The sequence below is a fragment of the Mandrillus leucophaeus genome, unplaced genomic scaffold (assembly GCF_000951045.1).
Source record: "Mandrillus leucophaeus isolate KB7577 unplaced genomic scaffold, Mleu.le_1.0 Scaffold25, whole genome shotgun sequence".
In the NCBI taxonomy this organism is placed as follows: Eukaryota; Metazoa; Chordata; class Mammalia; order Primates; family Cercopithecidae; genus Mandrillus; species Mandrillus leucophaeus.
This window is the reverse complement of record NW_012102587.1, coordinates 4567018-4586963: the sequence shown is the minus strand read 5'-3', so window position 1 is coordinate 4586963 and position 19946 is coordinate 4567018. Positions and strand designations below refer to the sequence as shown.

Genomic DNA, 19946 nt, shown 5'->3' with positions numbered 1-19946 from the left:
GTGTGTCTCCACCTGGGGGGTGTGTGTCCACGTGGGGTGTGTGTCTCCACCTGAGGTGTGTGTGTGTGTGTCCACCTGGGGCCTCCTCCCATGCAGGGGCCCTCCCTGTCCCTTCCTGCGGTCATACTCCCTGCCCCCGAGACACCACTCCTCCTCTGCACCCTGGACATAGGCCCTGTGGCAGGTGGTTTTGGTGTCCCTGTACCTTGGGCAAGTTATTTAGTGTCCTTTGTTTCGTCTTCTGTAAAATGAGCATAACAGCCCCTTCTTCATAGGACAGTCGTGAAGATTAAATTACCTAACACTTTAAAGTTTGGAGGAGTCCTAGCACGTGTGATGATAACATTGAGCACGTGCTGTCTTTAGGTGACTGTGAATCTGTTCTTCCTCAACACGTTCTGTCTGTGCCGTGGGTCAGCCCTTGGCATCTCCCACTGGGCTCGTGGCTGTGCCATCTGTATTCAAGTGTTGGGGATGGTCAGGTGGGAAAAAGGATTTGGGTCCCTAATGCGTAGTGAGAAAGACAGGAGCAAGCAGATAACCGCACAGTGGATGCAAGCTCATCCCCACCCTTGTTTGGAGAGGGAGACCTGAGCATAGGGAAGATCTAACTCCAGGAGGTCAGGGAAGGCATCCCAAATGAGGTGATGACTTGGCTGAGGTCTGAACAGAGAGGGCACCGCAGTCAAAGGAAGCTGCACGTGCAAGTCCTTGTGCAGGTGATACGGAGGAAGGGCTGGAAGGAGCCCCAGTGGCTGGAGTGAGGGCATTCCACAGGGCCACTGCCTAGACCTTGTTTGTAATAGCAGTGGGGATTTTTGGAAAGTTTTGGGGAGAGAGCGGGGACATAATCCTATTTCCAAGTTGAAAATCTCTGTCTTTGCAGTGAGCACTGTGGATTGGATAGCTGTTAGCTGAGGGCCCCAGAATGATCCAAGCGAGTGGTGGGCTGTGCTGGGGGTGGAGTTTGAAAGGAGAGATTTTGAGAGGTGTTCATGAGCCCACACGTAAGTGGGCTCCATTGTGGTGGAGGGGAGGAGGGAAGGCCGGCTCCCGGGTCTCCCGCTCTGCCACTGCGCAGGTGGCAGGCACGTGCTGTCGAAGAGCTGGTCCAGGCACAGGTCAGTAGTGTGGGGCTGGCTGTGCTGAATTGGAGCTGCCTTGCGGACAGGAGGAGAGGACGAGGAGGCAGCTGGCTCTGAGAAGGTTCACTCTTCAGAGCCACTGAAAGTGGGAAGTCGAAAACTGTTTGTGGGAGGGGACGTCCTCCTGGCCCTGGGCCTCTGCTGACCTCTCTGAAGATGGACAGAGAGGACACAGAGTCCTCAGAAAAGTCCAGACACCAGGTCTTCTTTGGACCTGGGTTCAAATCCTGCCTCTATAGCTCTGTGACCTTGAGCAAGTCACCAACCTCCAAGCGTAACTGCCTTGCTGCTTATCTGCTGCTTATCTGGTTTGCCTGGAGGATGGTGATAGCTGTTAAATGAGTCAGTGGGTCTAAGCGTCACTAAACGGTGGCTGTCACTGGGTCATTAATTGCATAAGAATTCAGAAGCAGACATTTATCCAGATACTGCACTAGAGGGGCACACTCCAGCCAGGATGCCCCTGTTTGCCCTCCAGGATCCCTGTTTAGAGTGGGTGGTCACTGGCCTGCTTCATGGGCCTCCCTGCCTCTTTCTGTCCTCAGGCAGGTGGCCTAGGATCCTTCCCGGTGTAAGAGAAAGGAGGAGTTGTCTGAGTGCGTTACCTGCTCTGCCCTGGCCCCTCTGTAGGGTCAGAGCAAATGGGCATCCCCAGAAGCATCTATGGAGCGTCTTCTGTGTACTCACTGCAGCTCTGCCTCCTAAAATATCTGTAAGCCCCAGTCTTCATAGCCCGATAGAATCAACGGCGAAAGCAGAAAGTTTAGCTGACAAGGATGTCAAAAGAAAAGAATGTTCTGATTAACTCAACTTCGTTTTCAACTGGGAGCTCTCTTAACATCACTTAACTCTTCTTGTTGAAAATAAAGTATGCCAAGTGTTGGGCCGCATGAGCATCTCAACTGTGGCCACCTCCCCATCCATCATCCCATTGGGTCACAGCAGCCCCAGAGCTGGCAGGGGGCTTGTTTTATGCTGATGTCATTGATGATGACCCCGAGCCTGTGACAGGTAAAACAGTTTGCCCCAAGTCATGCAGCTGACTTATGGCCCCAGCGCAGGGTAGCCAGTGTTCAGCCCCCCACTTCACCCCACTGCAGGTCACTGTTCCAGTCCAGGTCTCCGTCCCTCTACCCAGAGTCCCTTCATCCCAGGCTGCTGGCTGTCTACTCCTCTCTGTGGCCTAAGACTCCCCTCATCCCATGGAAGAGGCGGTGAGGAGAGAAAACCCTGGAAGCCCCTTTCAGCCCAACGGTCCTGGATGTCCTCTGTCCTCTCCGTGCCTTGGAGAGGTGCTTCTCCTGGTGGCCTGGCCGGAAAGAGCCTCCCCAGGGATCCCTAGGTCTCCTCAGGGTTGTGGCCAAGCGTGGGGCTGGGCCGGGCATGGTTGCCCCCGGGGCCCAGCGTGGATCCCAGGGCGTTCGGCTTGTTCTGTAGGTGGCTGTGGGCTCTGCCTTCACGCAGCCTTCTTGGGGACTGGCGAGTGTGGAGTGGGGTTGCTCAGAGGCTCATAGGCCCTCACCCCCTGCCCTTGGTGCTCCTGCAGCTGTGGAGACAAGGAACTGCCACGTGTGTGTTTCAGAGTGGCCCTAAGGTCAGTGGTCAAAGCCGTCAGGAAAGCTTCGGGAGTACCAAGAGGCTGCGTGGACTGTGAGCAGGAGGCCCACGGAGCCAGACCGTGCAGTCAGGGCAGCCTGCCTGGAGGAGGGGGTAGCCAGGTGGGGTCTCAGCAGGTCTGAGCAGGCAGAAGGGAGGAAAGCAATTATCAGAAGCCCAGGAACAGCCAAGCACTGACATGGGTGTGCTTGAGCAACCCCCAGCATTGTTTACGGGCAACACTACCAGCCCACGGGGAACCCGGAGGCCTGAAAAGGATGGGTGGGCAGTGGCCAGCGGGACATGAGAAGAGGCTGCTCCATGCAGGTGTCCAGAAAGTCAAGGACAGGCCCAAGCATTTACTGTGCCCTGTCGTGGGCCAGGTGCTCCTCACGCATCACCTAATTTACAGCTCACACCAACCCCGGTGGTCAACACTGTTACAGCCCTTTAAAGAGAGGAGACTGGCTCTGGGAGGGTCTGGACAGGGCGAAGCTTGGCTTATGGAGAGTCATCCTCAAGCTGATTCTTGAGTGAGGAGGCCACAGTGATGGTGGGGCTAGCAACATGCTCATCCCTATCCCCTGGGCAAGGTTCTCAGTGTCAGCCTAACAGAGCCCCCAACCCCCCACCCCCACCTCCTTGTCTGCTCTCTGTTGCAGCCCAGCCTTCACCTGCCCCCACCCCATCCACCCCGTGGCCTGCCAGCAGATTCTGAGCCAGCAGAGGGGTCTGGAGTCAGCCTTTGGGCAGTGTTGTCAGATCATTTCTAGGCCACCGTTTGTGCAGGGCAGAGACCTATCAGGGGGCATTTTCGTGGTGATTTCAGGTACAACATGACCCATGACCTTGGAGCACTTACTTCCATTCACTCTCTTCCCCATGGAATTCTCCACAGCAGTGAGAACAGGCAAGCTTCTGCCACACACAATAGCATGGAGAAATCTTACAAACTGACCAAGTGGATGAAGGAGGCCAGACATTAAAGACTATTTAAAATTCCATTTACACAAAGCTCAAAAGTAGGTAACACTAAGCTGTGTGTTAGAAGCCAGGATAGCAGCTGCCCTTGGGCTGGAAGGTACAGGGGGCCTGTGGGCACTGGCCAAGCCCTGTTTCTTGACCTGGGGCTGGCTTCCCAGGTGGACTCACTTGGTGAGAGGCCACCGAACTGCTCACTTACGATTCGTGCACACTCCTGTCATGAGGTAAGCATTGCTGGATTCCAGCCCTGGTCTCTGCACCTATGCTCATTGCTCATATTCACTCGCCCAGACACCTTACATGCACTTCTCCAGTCATCACCACACCCTGCGCTGCTCAGTCCATTTTACAGATCAACAAACTGAGGCCAAGAGGTGACATCCTTTGCCCAAGAGCCCACAGCTGGAAAGTCGGCTTAGCTGGGATACCCATTCGACCATCCTCGCAGGCTCTTCCTGTCTCCCACCTACCTGTCACCCCGCCCCCCATCCCCAGTGATGCTGACGTGTCTTGTGTTGACTGTCCCACAGTGTCCCGTTTCTCCAGCCCGCGGGTGACACCCCGCCTGAGCCGCAAGCGGGCGCTGTCCATCTCCCCACTCTCAGACGCCAGCCTGGACCTGCAGCGGATGATCCGCACCTCACCCAATTCGCTGGTGGCCTACATCAACAACTCCCGAAGCAGCTCGGCGGCCAGCGGCTCCTACGGGCACCTGTCGGCAGGCGCCCTCAGGTGAGTCCCGCCTGCAAGCAGAGGGCTGAGAACCGGAGCTGGGCTGAGGGCCCAGTGGGGAGGCGCTGGCTTTTCAGTGGGTGCTTTTGACCCTAGGAGAAAGACAGGACCAGTGGCATTTGTGAATCCACATACTCGCACCTTTTTTATGAATTCAAAACCAATAGTGATCAAATTGAAATGAGCCCATATCTGAGTACATCTTCATGGACCAGGCCTGTCATGAATGACTCAAATGTGAAATCAAAGGTGTTTGAGGTCGAAGATGATTTTCCCAGTATTTCACTGAATTTGGTGGAGCAGCCAAGTATTGGCCAACCTTGGAGACCACACAAAATGTGATGTTGGCATGGCCTGGGCTCTCAGCAAGCCTCTGAGCTGCCAGCAGGTCTCCTCCCTCTGTAGCCACATCATGGCACACCCACACCTCACTGACGCCAGCCACCCTTCTCCCCTCTGTGTGGCTCTAGACTGTCTGAGGACTGAGACCCCAGCCGGCTTGACTGAAACTCACATGCCTCCCCAAAGCCTCCGGGAGAGGCCAGGAGGTGTGAGGAATGTCAGGAGTTTGTCCCAGCGACCTGGAGACGGAAGGAATAACAAGTGTATTTGTTATCTTTTTTTTTTTTTGAGACGGAGTCTTGCTCTGTCACCCAGGCTGGAGTGCAGTGGCCGGATCTCAGTTCACTGCAAGCTCCGCCTGCCGGGTTTACGCCATTCTTCTGCCTCAGCCTCCCGAGTAGCTGGGACTACAGGCGCCCTCCACCTTGGCTAGTTTTTTGTATTTTTTAGTAGAGACGGGTTTCACCGCGTTCGCCAGGATGGTCTCGATCTTTTGACCTCATGATCCGCCCGTCTCGGCCTCCCAAAGTGCTGGGATTACAGGCTTGAGCCACCGCGCCCAGCCTGTTATCTTTTGCTGCCTAATGAATTGCTCCAACACGTAGCAGTTTAAAACTACAAACAATTGTTATCTCACCCCATTTCTGAGGGTCAGGAATTTGAGACAGGCTGAGCTCCGGCTCTCTCAGGTGGCCACAGTCAAGCTGTCAGCCAGTGCTTCATCCCGCTGAAGGCTTGGCTGGGCCAGAATGGCCCCCGCACAGGGCTCTCAGCAGTACCCTTTGTTCCTCGTCTGTGAGCCTCTGCTTAGGGCTGCTTGAGTGTCCTCACAACATGGCAGACGGGTCCCAGCCCACCTTGCAGCATGTGATGCGAGAGGAAGCTGGAGGAAGCCACAGTGTCTTTTATGGCTCAACCACAGGGGTTGCCAGTCTCTCCTCGGTAGCCTGCAGTGTGAAGGGTGGCTCTTATGCACGTGGTGTGACAGAGCCTAGAAGTGCAGTAAGAAGAGGAGAATAATGCAAGCTGGAGGGCTCAGGGCATGATTCCCCGATGAGGGGCCGTTAGAACAGGATTCAGAGGCCTCCTGGGTTTCACGTGGTCAGGGAGCAGTGATGCCGGCATGCATTTAGGTATCATTACAGCAGTGGAGGGGCCGGGGTGTGGGGATGAGATGGAGCCTGGTCCCTGCTGGGACCAGCCTGCCAAGGGTGGAGGCTACATCCTGGGGCAGAACCCGGGAGCTGATCACAAAAGGTGAGTGGCAGACAGTAGGAAGCCACAGCTGGTTCTTGAGCGAAGAGGCCACAGTGATGGTGGGGCTAGCGACATGCTCATCCCTGTCTCCTGGGCAAGGTTCTCTCTGTCCAGGAAGTGTCAGCCTAACAGAGCCCCCAACCCCCCACCCCCACCTCCTTGTCTGCTCTCTGTTGCAGCCCAGCCTTCACCTTCCCCCACCCCATCAACCCCGTGGCCTACCAGCAGATTCTGAGCCAGCAGAGGGGTCTGGGGTCAGCCTTTGGACACACACCACCCCTGATCCAGCCCTCACCCACTTTCCTGGCCCAGCAGCCCATGGCCCTCACCTCCGTCAATGCCACGCCCACCCAACTCAGCAGCAGCAGCAACTGTCTGAGTGACGCCAACCAGGTAGGTGGGTGCAGGGACCAGGATGGCCACTGGGTACTCATCTGGACGTATGAGGGCTGTTCACTGCCAGCTCATGCGAAGAACTTGTGGAGGGCCTCTGGGCTCACGTCTGGCCTCTGGGGTGCCTTCTGGGCAGACGCCACGTTATGGAAAGGGTGAGACCTGGGCTCAGTCCATGGGAAGCTCCCAGCTTCTCAATTCTGCTGTCTCCCATCCAAGAAGCATAATGAGTAGATGGAGAAAGCCTCAAGTTCCCAGGGCCTGGCACCGTGGGGGTCCTCCGTGCCCAGCACATGGCATGGGTGGGTGAGTGAATCATTATAACACTGCAGTTTCATTGTAGAGCGTGCATTTACAGCAGGCTTTCACACACTGCCTCATTCGACCCTTCCAACGGGCCTTTAGCGTGCCTGGACATCCTAGTACGGTGCCTGGCACATCCTAGGTACCATTATTATTTGGCAAATGAAGTGTTCTTTCACAGATAAGGACGTGGAAAGGCACAGGCCTTAGCATCAGTCAGACCATCTTTGGGATCCTAACTCGCCTAAAAGCAGCAAATCTCTTTCCCTCTCGCAGCCTGAGCTAACTTATCTGCTAAGTGGGGTTCCTGACGCCTAGGTGGGGTCACTGTGTATGTAAACGAGCTCGTGGGTGCAGAGCCCACGTAGGCTCTGATCCTGGGAGCATGGACAACGATGATGCCAGAGGTGAAGGGACCACCCCAGGCCACCCACCGGCAAATGGCAGAGCCTGGATGTGGCTGCACCCTTGGAAGGAAGGCAGGACACCATGTCCTCTAGAAGCGTCCTCTGTTCCAGAATGTCCTCCCTCTCCACCCCAGGGCTCCTAGTGGCTCCCCAGAGCCTCCCCACGACAGTGGCTGTCAGCTCTGGAAACATCGCCTGATGCTTCAGCTCTAGCCCCTTCTCCTGAGGAACCAGGCTCTGGCCTGCTGTGTCCTGGGCTGGCCAGGCCCTGTTCTCAGACCCACAGTGAGAAGTTGAGCCTGGTCAGAACAGGAGCAAGGGCACCCCATATTTTCCAAAGAGAAGATCTCTTTCCCATTTCCCAGAAGTCTTGGGGAGGCGGAGATGGAGAGATGGGGGTTGGCATGCCCAGGTCTGGGTGCCCTCCTGTAGCAGGACATGTGCCCCTGACAGGAGGACTGAGCTGGGGACTCTCTTTCTGATACTTAAATACAGGGTTAGCCCAGATGGTCTGTGCGGAGAGATCCTAGAGGACAAAGGAATTTGGGATATCCCTGCCCTGCCCCTGAGTAACAGTCTGTCCTCTGCACCCTTCTTCAGAACAAGCAGAGCAGTGAGTCAGCCGTCAGCAGCACCGTCAACCCTGTCGCCATTCACAAGCGCAGCAAGGTCAAGACCGAGCCTGAGGGCCTGCGGCCGGCCTCCCCTCTGGCGCTGACGCAGGTAACCTGCTGCCAGCCGCACCACCTTCCTCCAGCTAGGACCAGGCCTGTGGGCTGCCTTGGGGCTATACCCTTGGTGAACGGATGGCTGGCTGCCTGCATGGATGAATGAGTGACTCAGGGAGGACTGGGTGGGAATGCTGAGCTGTGACTCTCTCACCACTGTGTTCCCAGCACCCTGGACATACATTTCCATCACACATGGTGAATGAATGCATGAGCGAATGAATGGGCTTCTGCCTAGCCATCCCTCTTGTCTCAGGCTGCATCTGTCTCTCTCCCCGCACCTGACCTGTGCACAGCACCAGCCACAGCCTGGCTGAGTTGCTCACGTGCCCGGAATGGCTCAGGCCCCTCTAGGCTACTCTCACTCTTGGAATTCTACCCCACCCTGGCTCCTTCGCTGCCACTTTAGCCCTCCCTGATTCTCCTGGGTAAGAGGACTTAGCTCCAGGCCCACATACCCAGCCTAGCTCAGAGGCCACTTCAGGGCATGTGCTGTGTGCACACCTGTCTCCCCGTCTGCACTCTAAGCTTTGGAGAGGTGGCACTGTGGGCGAAGGGCCTGACTGGGTTCCGTGCCACCAGGGTTTGTGCAAGTGTGCAGTCACTGACATAGTATTTTCCAGTGATTCAATGCACATTTGAGTCAGTGAGTGGCGTGGTGAGTGGGGAAGATAGGACAAGTTCAAGCGGGGAGAGAAGAGCGGGGCAGCCCACAGTCCAGTGCAGGCCTGTCGTGTGGCCCCGACCCTGCGCTGATCCTTTTGGAAACCTTGCCATTTATTCTTCTGCTCCAAGACAGCGTGCAGGCAACCCCCACTCCCGGACAGGGGCCTGTCTTGTAAAGGGCATGCCGTGCCTGTTGAGCTGGTAAGTAAGCGCCTGGTCCCCCAAGCCCTCTCACGGTGGCCCAGTCTTCATCCATTACTACAGAAGCCACAGCTTGAACACCAAGGATGCTCGGGGCCTCCTATCCCCGTCTCTCCTGCATCTGCCGACTATCCTTTATCAAAACTGTGAACCATCAGGCATGCTCTGGGCACTTAATTTTCATGAAATATTGGCTCCTGTTATTGTCAGGCAAACAGAGGGGTTGGTGACAAATTCTTCTCCCCTTGCTGACACCAAAGCCGGTCGCAGCATGATGCATGGTTTGCACGAGGCCGAGCATCATCGGGGGCCGATGAAATTGATGAGGACGGCACATATCCAGGGAAGACAAACATGCCAGAATGGTGAGGACAGGGCCAGCAGGCAGGCACTGAGCACCTGGGAGCCCCATGGCCACACGCCGGTAGGGCCCTATGCCCGCCCTCCAACCCAGGTGGGCCACACAGGGCCTCCTGCCTGTCCAGCCTGGCTCTGCACACGCGTCAGTGCAAGGAAAGCTGTTTATCATGAGGAGGTTGTCCCCTGTCACTCAGTGTCCTGATTCACTGACCAAGGACTCCGTGACTCATTTGTAAGGTGGATGGCTGGGCTTTCTCTCCATTGGCAGAAAATGCAGCATAATGAACCCTCTCTACTGAAGCCCTCAAAACTGCAGGCTAGAGTGATGCCCAGTGCACCTGCCTCTGTGCTACCCTCTGATTGGAGTGTGATCCGTCAGCTTTCCAAATCTTCTCTGGAGTGACCAGGACACGCAGCCGGTAGAAATAATAAATTGACTTCCAGGTTTTCTCAAAGAGTGGAGAGGGTGATAGGAGGCCCTCTGGTCCACTCTCCCCATGGTCTCACCCCGACAGCCCCCAGACGATCCCGTTGCCAAAGATCTGGAAAGTAAATGCTCCCACACCTTCCTTTGATGTGGTCCCAGTATAGCCCCTGGAGCTATTGTACGACATGTTGTTGCTTTTCCTGTTCGGAACAAGTGGATTCATTGAAAGATCCTCTGAGGAACAACCAGGAGCCCTTCTTGGAAGCTGTCTTTGCGGCTCTTATGGAAAGTCAGGTGGGGTTTGAGTCTCCACTGACAGCTGGGCATCCTGAGGCTAATTTCTGCCACTCCCAGAAAGGAACTCAGCACTAGGACTGAGATCGTGACCTGGGCAGCTGTGGCACCACCCACGGAGTCCCTGGAGCCAGTGGGCATTAGGCCTTTTGACTATGGGGCGAGATCCTTCATCCCCCTGAGCCTGACTATACATGTTTTCCCCAGAGGCTATTTTGAAAGACATTTTCCTGCTGTTTTTGGAGAGAGTTTGAAATGTGAAGCCAGTCTTGGTAGCATCTGCCTCTTTGCTTGGCTTTGCTCCCAGCCTGCCTAGCAGAACCGTGGAATACTGGGGAGTCCTTGACAGCCCTTGTAGGCCCTCTGCGGACTTTCCGTCACTACTTGGGGTATCTGAGCCTTTCCCTGTGCCCCGATCCCAGGCAGGTACCTCCTGCCTGTCCTCATGTCCTCTGCTCAGAGGGTGCCCCTGGTTAGCATCAGTGAGGGTAGGGATGGTCTCGTGGGTTAATTCTCAGTCTGTTGCCAGTTTGAGAGAAAAAGACTTTGTCCTTTCTGACGGGAATTTCAGGTACCTGTGATCAGGTGAGGGAATTTCAGGCATTATGATCAGGGGAAAGAATGTCTCGGGGGGCTTTCCTTCACCTCATTAAAATGGCCACATGGGCCCTAATGTGGTCAGGAAACTCAAGTCCAGACCTAGGCTGCCTCGAGCTCACTGTGTATTCATGGGGAGGGCCTCAGATCCTCCCTATCGTACAAGAATGCAGATGCCCATGCGTTAGGACTGTGACAGGGAAAGCTGGTTCCCCACAGCGGAAATCAAACCGAATAGACAAAAGTCCCTGCCCCGCCGGTCTCCGGTTCTCTTGGCTTGGAGGAGACCCAGGGTGTGACAGAACACCTTGATGATGACAAGTGGGCACTGGAGAGAAAGGAGGAGGGGCCCCAGGGCAGGCCATCTGACAAGGAGAGCTGTGGACGGGGCTGAGTTGAGGAAAGGAGCTAAAAAGGCTGATGAGTGTGTGTGTGTGTGTGTGTGTGTGCACGTGTTGTGTGTGTGCACACATACTTGCATCCACACCTGTAACAGCCCAGGGTCCCAGGGTCCTTGCATGGGACTAACAGCGACCTCTTTCAGGGCCAGGTGTCTGGACACGGCTCATGTGGGTATGCCCTTCCTTTTTCCCAGGAGCAGCTCGCTGACCTCAAGGAAGATCTGGACAGAGATGACTGTAAGCAGGAGGCTGAGGTGGTCATCTATGAGACCAACTGCCACTGGGAAGACTGCACCAAGGAGTACGACACCCAGGAGCAGCTGGTGCACGTAAGCCTTTGAACCCCAGCAGCCGGCCAACCAGGGCACGGCCCAGGCCATGCGGGATGCTGAACCTTCCAGGGCCTCTACTAGACAGAAGGGGCTGGAGGAAGAGACCCCCAGAGATGCCTGGGCCACATCCCCTGCAAGTGGGAGGCGTGATTACTTATGTGTGCCCTGCCTGTTTTCAAGATGGCTTCCAATGCCTATGTAATACGAGAGATTAAAAGAAAAAATAAGTAAATGAGACTGTCAGGGAAAAGAGAACAATAAAGTGAAACAAGGAATAGAGTTAGTGTTAAAAACCGAGTGCTTTGAGCTATATTCTACATACACTTTTTTTTCTGAGATTCCTAATAGCCAGTGCAAAGAGGGCAATACGATTAAACCAGCCAGTATCTACACGATAATAAGTGAAAGAAGCTTCTCCCATGAAGGAAGGAGTTGATCCTGTCCTTTGGGGACTCTTCACAGATACCCAGTGGATATGGGTGCAGGTGGGCGTCTACACCCAGATCAGAGAGGAGGCTGCTTAACAGTGCCTGCGTACTGACAGCTCAGGTGATTAGAGAGGACCATGGGAACCGGTGAGCCCTTCAGGGTATGCCTCTTGGTCCTCACTCCAAACTCTCATACCGCAGCATCCCTTATGTGGCAGACAGGGTTGATGTGTGCAGTGTGCAGAGCAGAGGCGTGGCACGGGAAACACCTGGCTCCAAACCTGTCCCCACCACAACCAGCTGAGTGGTTCTGAGCCAAGTGACTCCACCTCTGCGAGCCTCATTTTTTTTCCTATCAAGGGGATTGATGCTGCCCCACAGGAGGGTCAGTCATATTCATCAGCACCTAGTGGCTCACAGGCATTCCACACCTAGCAGCTCCCTCCTTCCTCCTCCTGCCTGTTCCCCACACCAGCCCAGAGTGGTTCTCTCTTCTCCATCCAGAGAAGAACTTAAATTCAAGAAAGCCCCCTCCCAACTCCCCAGCACACACTCCTTGGTGAGTGAGTGTCTGTAAAGATGAACCCACTAACTTAGTAGCTCGATTGCTGGGAAGAGCAGACACACACGCACGTGCACACACATGTACATGTCTCCTATTCATATTCAGAAGCTGTCCCAAAGGCACTTGCTTCTCCCCAGCTCTGTGAACTTAGCATTTAGGACACACCGACTCCCTCTTCTTCTTCCACTTATGCAACTTCCTCCCAAATACTGTAGGTTTCTTTTGTGTTGGAGTTTTTCCTCCCAAATGCAGTTCTCACCCAGAAGACCAGAACTTCCCAGCAAACGAATGCAGCTGACATAGAACTGGTGAAGCAGGGTCTTATCTAACCCCTTCTGGATCTCAAACTTAATTTTTCGACTTGTACCACCTCTTTGGGGTACACAAGCCCTAGATGGAGCAAGGACCGTGGAGCTGTGAGTTGCAGAACAAATCAGTTAGATGCAAGGAGGAGAGAGGGACAGCCTCTCAGGCCAGGGAAAGGCCAAAGCCAGAGCATGCAGATGAGGATGTCAAAGACGTGCTCTGTGATAAGTGGGTCAGCCCCGAAGAGCAGACACAGAATTCCTCAAATGAACACCGAGGGTCCCCAACCTGGAAGGAGGGCTTTAGCCAGGGGCTTCCGCCTGTGCCCTGGACTGTCCTGCAGCTATAGGTGGCCACCTCCACCAGGCCCTGGAAAAAACAGACCCCTTCACCCAGCTCTGTCTCTCTCTCTCTCTCTCTCTCTCTCTCTCTCTCTCTCTCTGCTCTCTGGAAAGATGGATGGAGCAGGCGCACAGGCGAGCTGGAGCCCCTGGTCGATTATTAACAATTTGTTGCTAAGTAAAACAATAAGAAAAAACTGAAAGGCATTGTCAGGAAGCATTTTTATCATTTGAAAGGCTTTACAAATGGAAAGTGAGGCTAATATGATAAGATTTCCCTGGAAGTTCAAAGTGCTGAAGATTTCACATGCTCCAGCAGGGGCATCTGTATGCCTGACAGTTGGGCCAGTCGCACAGGGCATGAGGGCCTGGCAGTTTTCTGTCTTCTGGGGCAAGGTGCTGCCAGTGTCTGATGCCCAGCTCTCGGGACAGCCCCTTTTGGTGGCAAAGGTCCACAGCAGAATGTCCAGCAGAACAATATAGCAGGCCACAAATGCCAGCCACCCATGTAATTTACATTTCCTAGGAGTGCATAATCCCAGCACTTTGGGAGGCCGAGACGGGCGGATCACGAGGTCAGGAGATCAAGACCATCCTGGCTAACACGGTGAAACCCCGTCTCTACTAAAAAAAAATACAAAAAACTAGCTGGGCGAGGTGGCGGGCGCCTGTAGTCCCAGCTACTCGGGAGGCTGAGGCGGGAGAATGGCGTAAACCCAGGAGGCGGAGCTTGCAGTGCGCAGAGATCGCGCCGGCACTCCAGCCTGGGCAAGAGAGCGAGACGCTGTCTCAAAAAAAAAAAAAAAAGTAAAAAGAAATAGGTGAAGTTAATTTTAATATTTTTATTTAGCCCGATATGTCTGAAATATTATCATTTAGCAGGTAGTCAATAGAAAACAAAATTATCTAAATATTGTATAATCTTTTTTTTTCCATTCTGTCTTTGAAACTGGTATGTAGTTTGTACTTCTAGCCCATCTCAGCTCAGGCCAGCCACATTTCAAGTGTGCAAGAGCCCCATATGGGACAAGTGGTCACTGCATTGGACAGTGTGGGTCCTAGAGGATCTGGCTTCACCACGCCGACGGCCAGGGCCCTGTGCAGGCCACTGAACTCTCTGTGCCGTTGTGGAAAGGGGACAAAGCCGTTATCTCATGGGTCAATGCCAGAAATAGAGATAAGCATGTGTTATTTTTCTATTATAACAAAAGACGTTATTTGCAAACCTCTGAAACAGCAGGAGCAAGCTGAGGAGAAGCTTCTCATGCACCCACTATGGGTACGTTTGCCTCGCTGCAGTTAATTAGTGCCTACTGTTTGCAGCCTGGGAGCATCATCACACCAGAACCCAGAGCGCAGCCTGGGGTGCACGGGATGGCTTTGCCCAGTATAGATGGTAACTTTGATGACGGATTGGAAAATGCAGGGAAGATAAGCAGCACGCAGCAGGCCATCATTTAAGGGCAGCTAGGATGCTTCATGAGGAGGCGTGGCCTGGCTTGGAGGGGTGAGCTTGTTGGGTCAGTGGTCTGCATATAGTAGGTGGGATGGGCAATGAGAAGCATGGTCTGAACATAATAGGCGTGGTCAGCAGGGTGGGAGGTCTGCACACAGGTGGGGGAGGGCTGGGGGGATGCTGGGGCGGGTGGTCAACTGACAGCAGGCGGAGGTCTGTGGGCCTCCTGGGCCTGCTTACCCTCTCCTGGGCATGTCCCTCCGCAGCATATCAACAACGAGCACATCCACGGGGAGAAGAAGGAGTTCGTGTGCCGCTGGCAGGCCTGCACACGGGAGCAGAAGCCCTTCAAGGCGCAGTACATGCTGGTGGTGCACATGCGGCGGCACACGGGCGAGAAGCCTCACAAGTGCACGGTGAGTGGCCTTCTCCCCACCCACCTCGCGGCGTCAGGACCGGCCCTTCAGCCAGGCCAGGGGGATCGTGTTTGGAGGTGGCTGGCCACAGGCACACCGGGGTGGAGCAGGCCACAGCAGGGGCTCTGGGACCGGAGCCTGTTCCCACCCTGCCTGTGTGGGTCCTGGAGGCCCCTCGCCTCGTGGCATCCCAGACCTTGATGGACTTGCTCTGTGGGTGTGAGCATCTCGGTAAGCACGGCAGAGGTGTGTGGGTGTGTCTGTGATTGGGAGTCCAAAGGCATATCTGCATCCTGAAGTTTGCTTGGCTGGGTGACACTGGGCGGAGGGACCGCGCCATAGCACTCTGCAGAGAAAAAAACATCATTGGTAATTCAGAGCTTGAGCAATGATGGGTTAAAACTCATTTGGGTTGAGGGTTTTTTTTGTTTGTTTTTTGAGACAGTCGCACTTTGCCACCCAGGCAGCTCATTGTAGCCTCTACCTTCTGGGCTCAGGCGATCCTCCCACCTCAGCCTCCTGAGCAGCTGGGACTACAGGCACATGCCACCACACCGGGATAATTTTTGTATCTTTTTGTAGAAACGGGGTTTCGCCATGTTGCCCAGGCTGCTCTTGAACTCCTGGGCCTCAAGCAGTCCGCCTGCCTCGGCCTCCCAAAGTGCTGGGATTACAGGCTTGAGCCACAGATCCTGGCTGAGTGTTTCTTTTGTTTTGTTTTGTTTTGTTTTTTTAATGAGCTCAAAGATAAGACCTTTTCTACGGTCTCCTTTAGAGGTCAACAGGATTTATGACTATTAGTTGGAGAGACTATTTTTTAAAAACACAGAAACTGCTGCCCCACAAAAGCAGACGTGGTTTTAGCTGCAGCTGAAACATCTGGGAACTCCTCTTTGTGAATTCTTGTTTCATAGATTCTAAGACATACATTCTATTTTCACCTTAACATCTCTGAAGTCAGACTGTCTTAAAATCAGTGGTGTCCGGGATCCAATGAAATATGCTACCTTCGTTGGCAAGTCAGTTTTTTTTATTGAGAAATAGCTGACATACCATAAAGTTCCCCCTTTTAAGAAAATGTACAATTTAATTGTTTTTAGTACATTCACAGATTTGTGCAACCATCGCTACTAGTTAATTTCAGAACATTTTCATCACCCCAGAAAGATACCCTGTACTCATTAGCAGCCACTCCTAATTCTCTCCTTCCCACAGCCCTGGACAGTTACTAATCTGCTTTCTGTCTGTATGGATTTGCCTATTCTGGAAATTTCATAAAAACTGAAATCATACAGTATGTGCCTTTGTGTCTTGCTGCTTTCAGTTAACACATCTTCAAGGTTCATCTGTGTTGTAGCATGCACACGTACTTTCTTTCTTTTTGTGGCTACCTAATATTCCATTGTATGGATAGACTATGTTTTGTTTATGCATTCATCAGTTGATGGATATTTGCATTGTATTTACTTTGAGGCTATTATGAATAATGCTGCTATGAACATGTGCGTTCATGTTTTTATACGGCCAGAACGTTTTCACTTCTCTTTGAGGCTATTATGAATAATGCTGCTATGAACATGTGCGTTCATGTTTTTATATGGACAGAACGTTTTCACTTCTGTTGGGTATGTGTAACTACGAGTAGAATTGCTGAGTCATATGGCAGTTGAGGAACTGCTGGTTTGTTTTCCAGAATCAATGCTCCATTTTACCTTTCCACCCACAATGAATGAGGGTTCTGATTTCTGCAAATCCTCACCAACACTGGTTGTTACCTTTTTTATTCTAGCCATATCCTAGTGGGTGTAAAGTAGTATTTTATTGTGTTTTTGATTAGCACTTCCCTAATTAGTGATTAATAATGTTAAACACCTTTTCAGGTGCTTATTGGCCATTTGTGTATCTTCTTTGGAGAACTGTCTACTCAAATATTGCCCATTTTGAAATCTGGTTGTTTTTTTGTTGTTAAATTGTAAGAATTTTTTATGTATCTGGTTACTAGACCCTTATGAGATATATGATTTGCAAATAATTCTCCCATTCTCTGGGTTTTCTTTTCATTTCCTTGATACTTTAAAGCACAAAAGTTTTTAATTTTGAGGCTGTACAATTTTTTAATTGCTTGTGCTTTTAGCGTCATAGCTAAGGAACCATTGCCTAATCCAAGGTCACAAAACTTTACCCTTATGTTTTCTTCTGAGAGTTTTATAGTTTTAAACTTTTATTTATAAAAATATTGAATACTGGCACTCTGAAAAATGTAAAAAGTAAAAAAAGAAAGAAATATATGTGTGTATAGAGAGCTTTATAATATAGCTCTTCCATTGTCACCCAGGCTGGAGTGCAGTGGCGCCATCTTGGCTCACTGCAACATCTGCATCCCAGGTTCAAGCGATTCTCCTGCCTCAGCCTCCCGAGTAGCTAGGATTACAGGCGTGCACCACCACGCCTGGCTAATTTTTTTGTATTTTTAGTAGAGACAGGGTTTCACCATGATGGCCAGGCTGGTCTTGAACTCCTGACCTCAGGTGATCCACCTGCCTCAGCCTCCCAAAGTGCTAGGATTACAGGTGTGAGCCGCTACGCCCAGCCTGGAGTTAATTTTTGTACATGGTATGAGGTAGGGATCCAAACTTACTCTTTTGCATGTGATTATGCAGTTGTCCAAGTCCATTTGTTGAAAACCTGTTCTTTCCATTTGAATGGTCTTGGCACCCTTGTCAAAAATCAATTGACCTTAAGTGTCTGGGTTTCTTTCTGAACTGCCAGTTGTATTGCCTGGATCTCTATGTCTCTCTTTATGCCAGTACCACATTCAATCTTTATTACTGTCAATTTGTAGGAAGTAAATTGGGACATATGAGTTCTCCAAATTTGTCCTCCTTTTGCAAGATTGTTCTGGCTCTTCGGGGTTCATTGCAACAAGTTATTTTCTTAACATCCTCAGTAGTGGCAAACCATAGCCCTTTGATGATATGAGCTGTAAGTTGCGGAAACAGATAAAAGGCATTTGGAGCCAAGCGTGCTCAATCAGACTGGTCAGGAATAAAGGAGAGGATGGGAGGAATGAGACAGCTCCTGCCGGGGTGTACGTGTCCTCCTGAGGGCAGTTTGCATACGTCCATTCAATGCAACCGCAGTATCTTTGGAATAGCTGCAGAGTTTCCTGCAATGATCTCTTCTTCCTTCTCCCCTTCCTCCCTCCTTCCCTCTCTCCCCACCTCCTTTCCTTCCTTCCTCTCTCCCTTGCTCCCTCTTTTCCTCCTTCCTTCCTTTCCAGAATTGTTTCTTGAGTGCTTAGGTGCTAAATATTAGGAAGACAGCAATGAACAAGACGCAGAAGATTCCTGCTCTGTGGAGCTGGTATTCTAGTATGAAAGCTGGGTAACAAAATGATTCCGATCATTATAATTCGAGCCAAGGGTATAAAGGAGAGAGGATAGAGTGTTGTGATTGAGAATATCAGAAAACTGCTCTCAGAGGAGATGACCTAAAAGATTGAGAGGGAGGGACCTGGGCCTGGAACCGGATTGAGAGGAGGCTGCGGAAGATTCCAGCCAGAGGAGTCAGTCGTATGCAGAGGCCCCAAGCCAGGAAGAACTTAGTGGAGTCAAAGAACTGAAAGGAGACCAGCGTGTCCAGAGTGAAGTTGAGGGTGGCCAACTCACTTAAGGACTTGGAAGACTGAATTTTATTCTCAGCACATTTTAGCGCACAGAAAAATTCTAATCGAGAGTGGTACTGGGAAACAGTTCAAAGTAATAGTTTAGAGTTTAATGATACGGGAATATGCTGCTGATTTAAAAACTGGTGACTGAATACTTGATATGTTCCCAATTTTGGTTTTAAAGACACGGGGAGATGCATTGCAGAGTCACCAGACATGAAACTTACCACATGTCAGCAGTGGCAGCCCCTGGGCAACCGGTGGTTTTCGTTTTTCTCTTTGTACTTTTCAGCCCTTTCCATATTTTCAGGAAAGGAAAGTAATATCCTTAAAACGCCTGCTTCCGAGTGCGCTGATGGGGTGGAGCAGAGCAGAGGAGGGGGTGGGGAGGAAGCAGCAGCCCGCCTCTAGGTTGGGCCCCCTGGGGTGCCTTGACTGACTGAACCACCTCCTTCTAGTTCGAGGGCTGCTCGAAGGCCTACTCCCGCCTGGAGAACCTGAAGACACACCTGCGGTCCCACACCGGGGAGAAGCCATACGTGTGCGAGCACGAGGGCTGCAACAAAGCCTTCTCCAACGCCTCAGACCGCGCCAAGCACCAGAATCGCACCCACTCCAATGAGGTACCGCCGCAGGGCATGCGCGGGGCATGCACACGGGAGCCCCACTGACATCCCATGGCTTCCAGGCGTCTGTAGGCCAGTAGATAGCCAGGTGCCTGGGGTCTCGCCCCCACCACTGACCAGCTGTACATCCCCAGACACAGACCAGGACTCTGAGACCTGGACAGACCGGTCTCTTTCTCTGTGCCACATCCTTTCCTCTAAAAGATGCCCCATGAGGTCCCATGGAATACTGACCCTCTCTGTGCCTCAATTTCCTTATCTCTGTAATAAATATAATAGTGCCCTCCCTAAAGGCTGTCATGAGGTCCTCGGGAGCTGAGGCTGAGGCAGGGAAGTGGCCCCTCTGATCTCAGAGTGTTTCACATGCATCTGCCCCTATTACTTGGGGCTGCTGGGTGGGTTCTGCCTCCCCATCCTCTACATGAGGAAACGAAGACTCAGAGATGAAGTGACTTACCCCAGTGCCAGATGAGTGATGAATCCTCTGCAGCTGTGAAAACACCCTGGATCACTGTTTCATACCCCCAAATTCCCTTTCCACCACAAGCAGGTGTCCCACTGGGGAGCAGCTGCCCCGCTGCCTGGGGGAAGCAGAGCAGTGCTGTCTGAGTGTGGCATTTGTTGGCAGCCCCCTGGCCTGTTGGCTTGGGCAGCCAGCAGTGACACGCTCCAGCTGTTAGCGCTGCCTGGGCCTGCCGTGACGGTCAACCCCAGCAGATGGGGCATAGAGTAGCCTCTGCCACCCTGGGTAGGCAGAGCCCCTATCTGGGCTGAGAGAACCAGGGAGAAAGCGGGGCAAGAGCCGGTGGTGTCCTGGCCCAGCCACACAATTACTGTCGCTCAGGCTTACTTAGAAATGTATGTTTTTAAAAGCTTAGACACATCCTGGACCCCAAAGGGAATTTGCTCCAATGCTTATAAGAAGTCAGAGGAATTTTCTTTTTTTTTCTTTTTTTTTTTTTTTTTTTTTTTTTTT

At 52.4% G+C, this 19946-nt stretch overlaps 1 protein-coding gene across 1 annotated transcript in view; it reads left to right on the top strand.

Annotated features, from left to right (window-relative positions):
• Nucleotides 1–19946, top strand: part of GLI2 (GLI family zinc finger 2) — a 209838-nt gene that overhangs the window by 181968 nt on the left and 7924 nt on the right. The window contains exons 6-11 of the mRNA XM_011983423.1: nt 4256–4457; nt 6236–6449; nt 7760–7882; nt 11028–11162; nt 14528–14677; nt 18803–18967. Coding sequence (XP_011838813.1) covers nt 4256–4457; nt 6236–6449; nt 7760–7882; nt 11028–11162; nt 14528–14677; nt 18803–18967 — 989 coding nt within the window. The remainder of the gene's footprint in view (nt 1–4255; nt 4458–6235; nt 6450–7759; nt 7883–11027; nt 11163–14527; nt 14678–18802; nt 18968–19946) is intronic.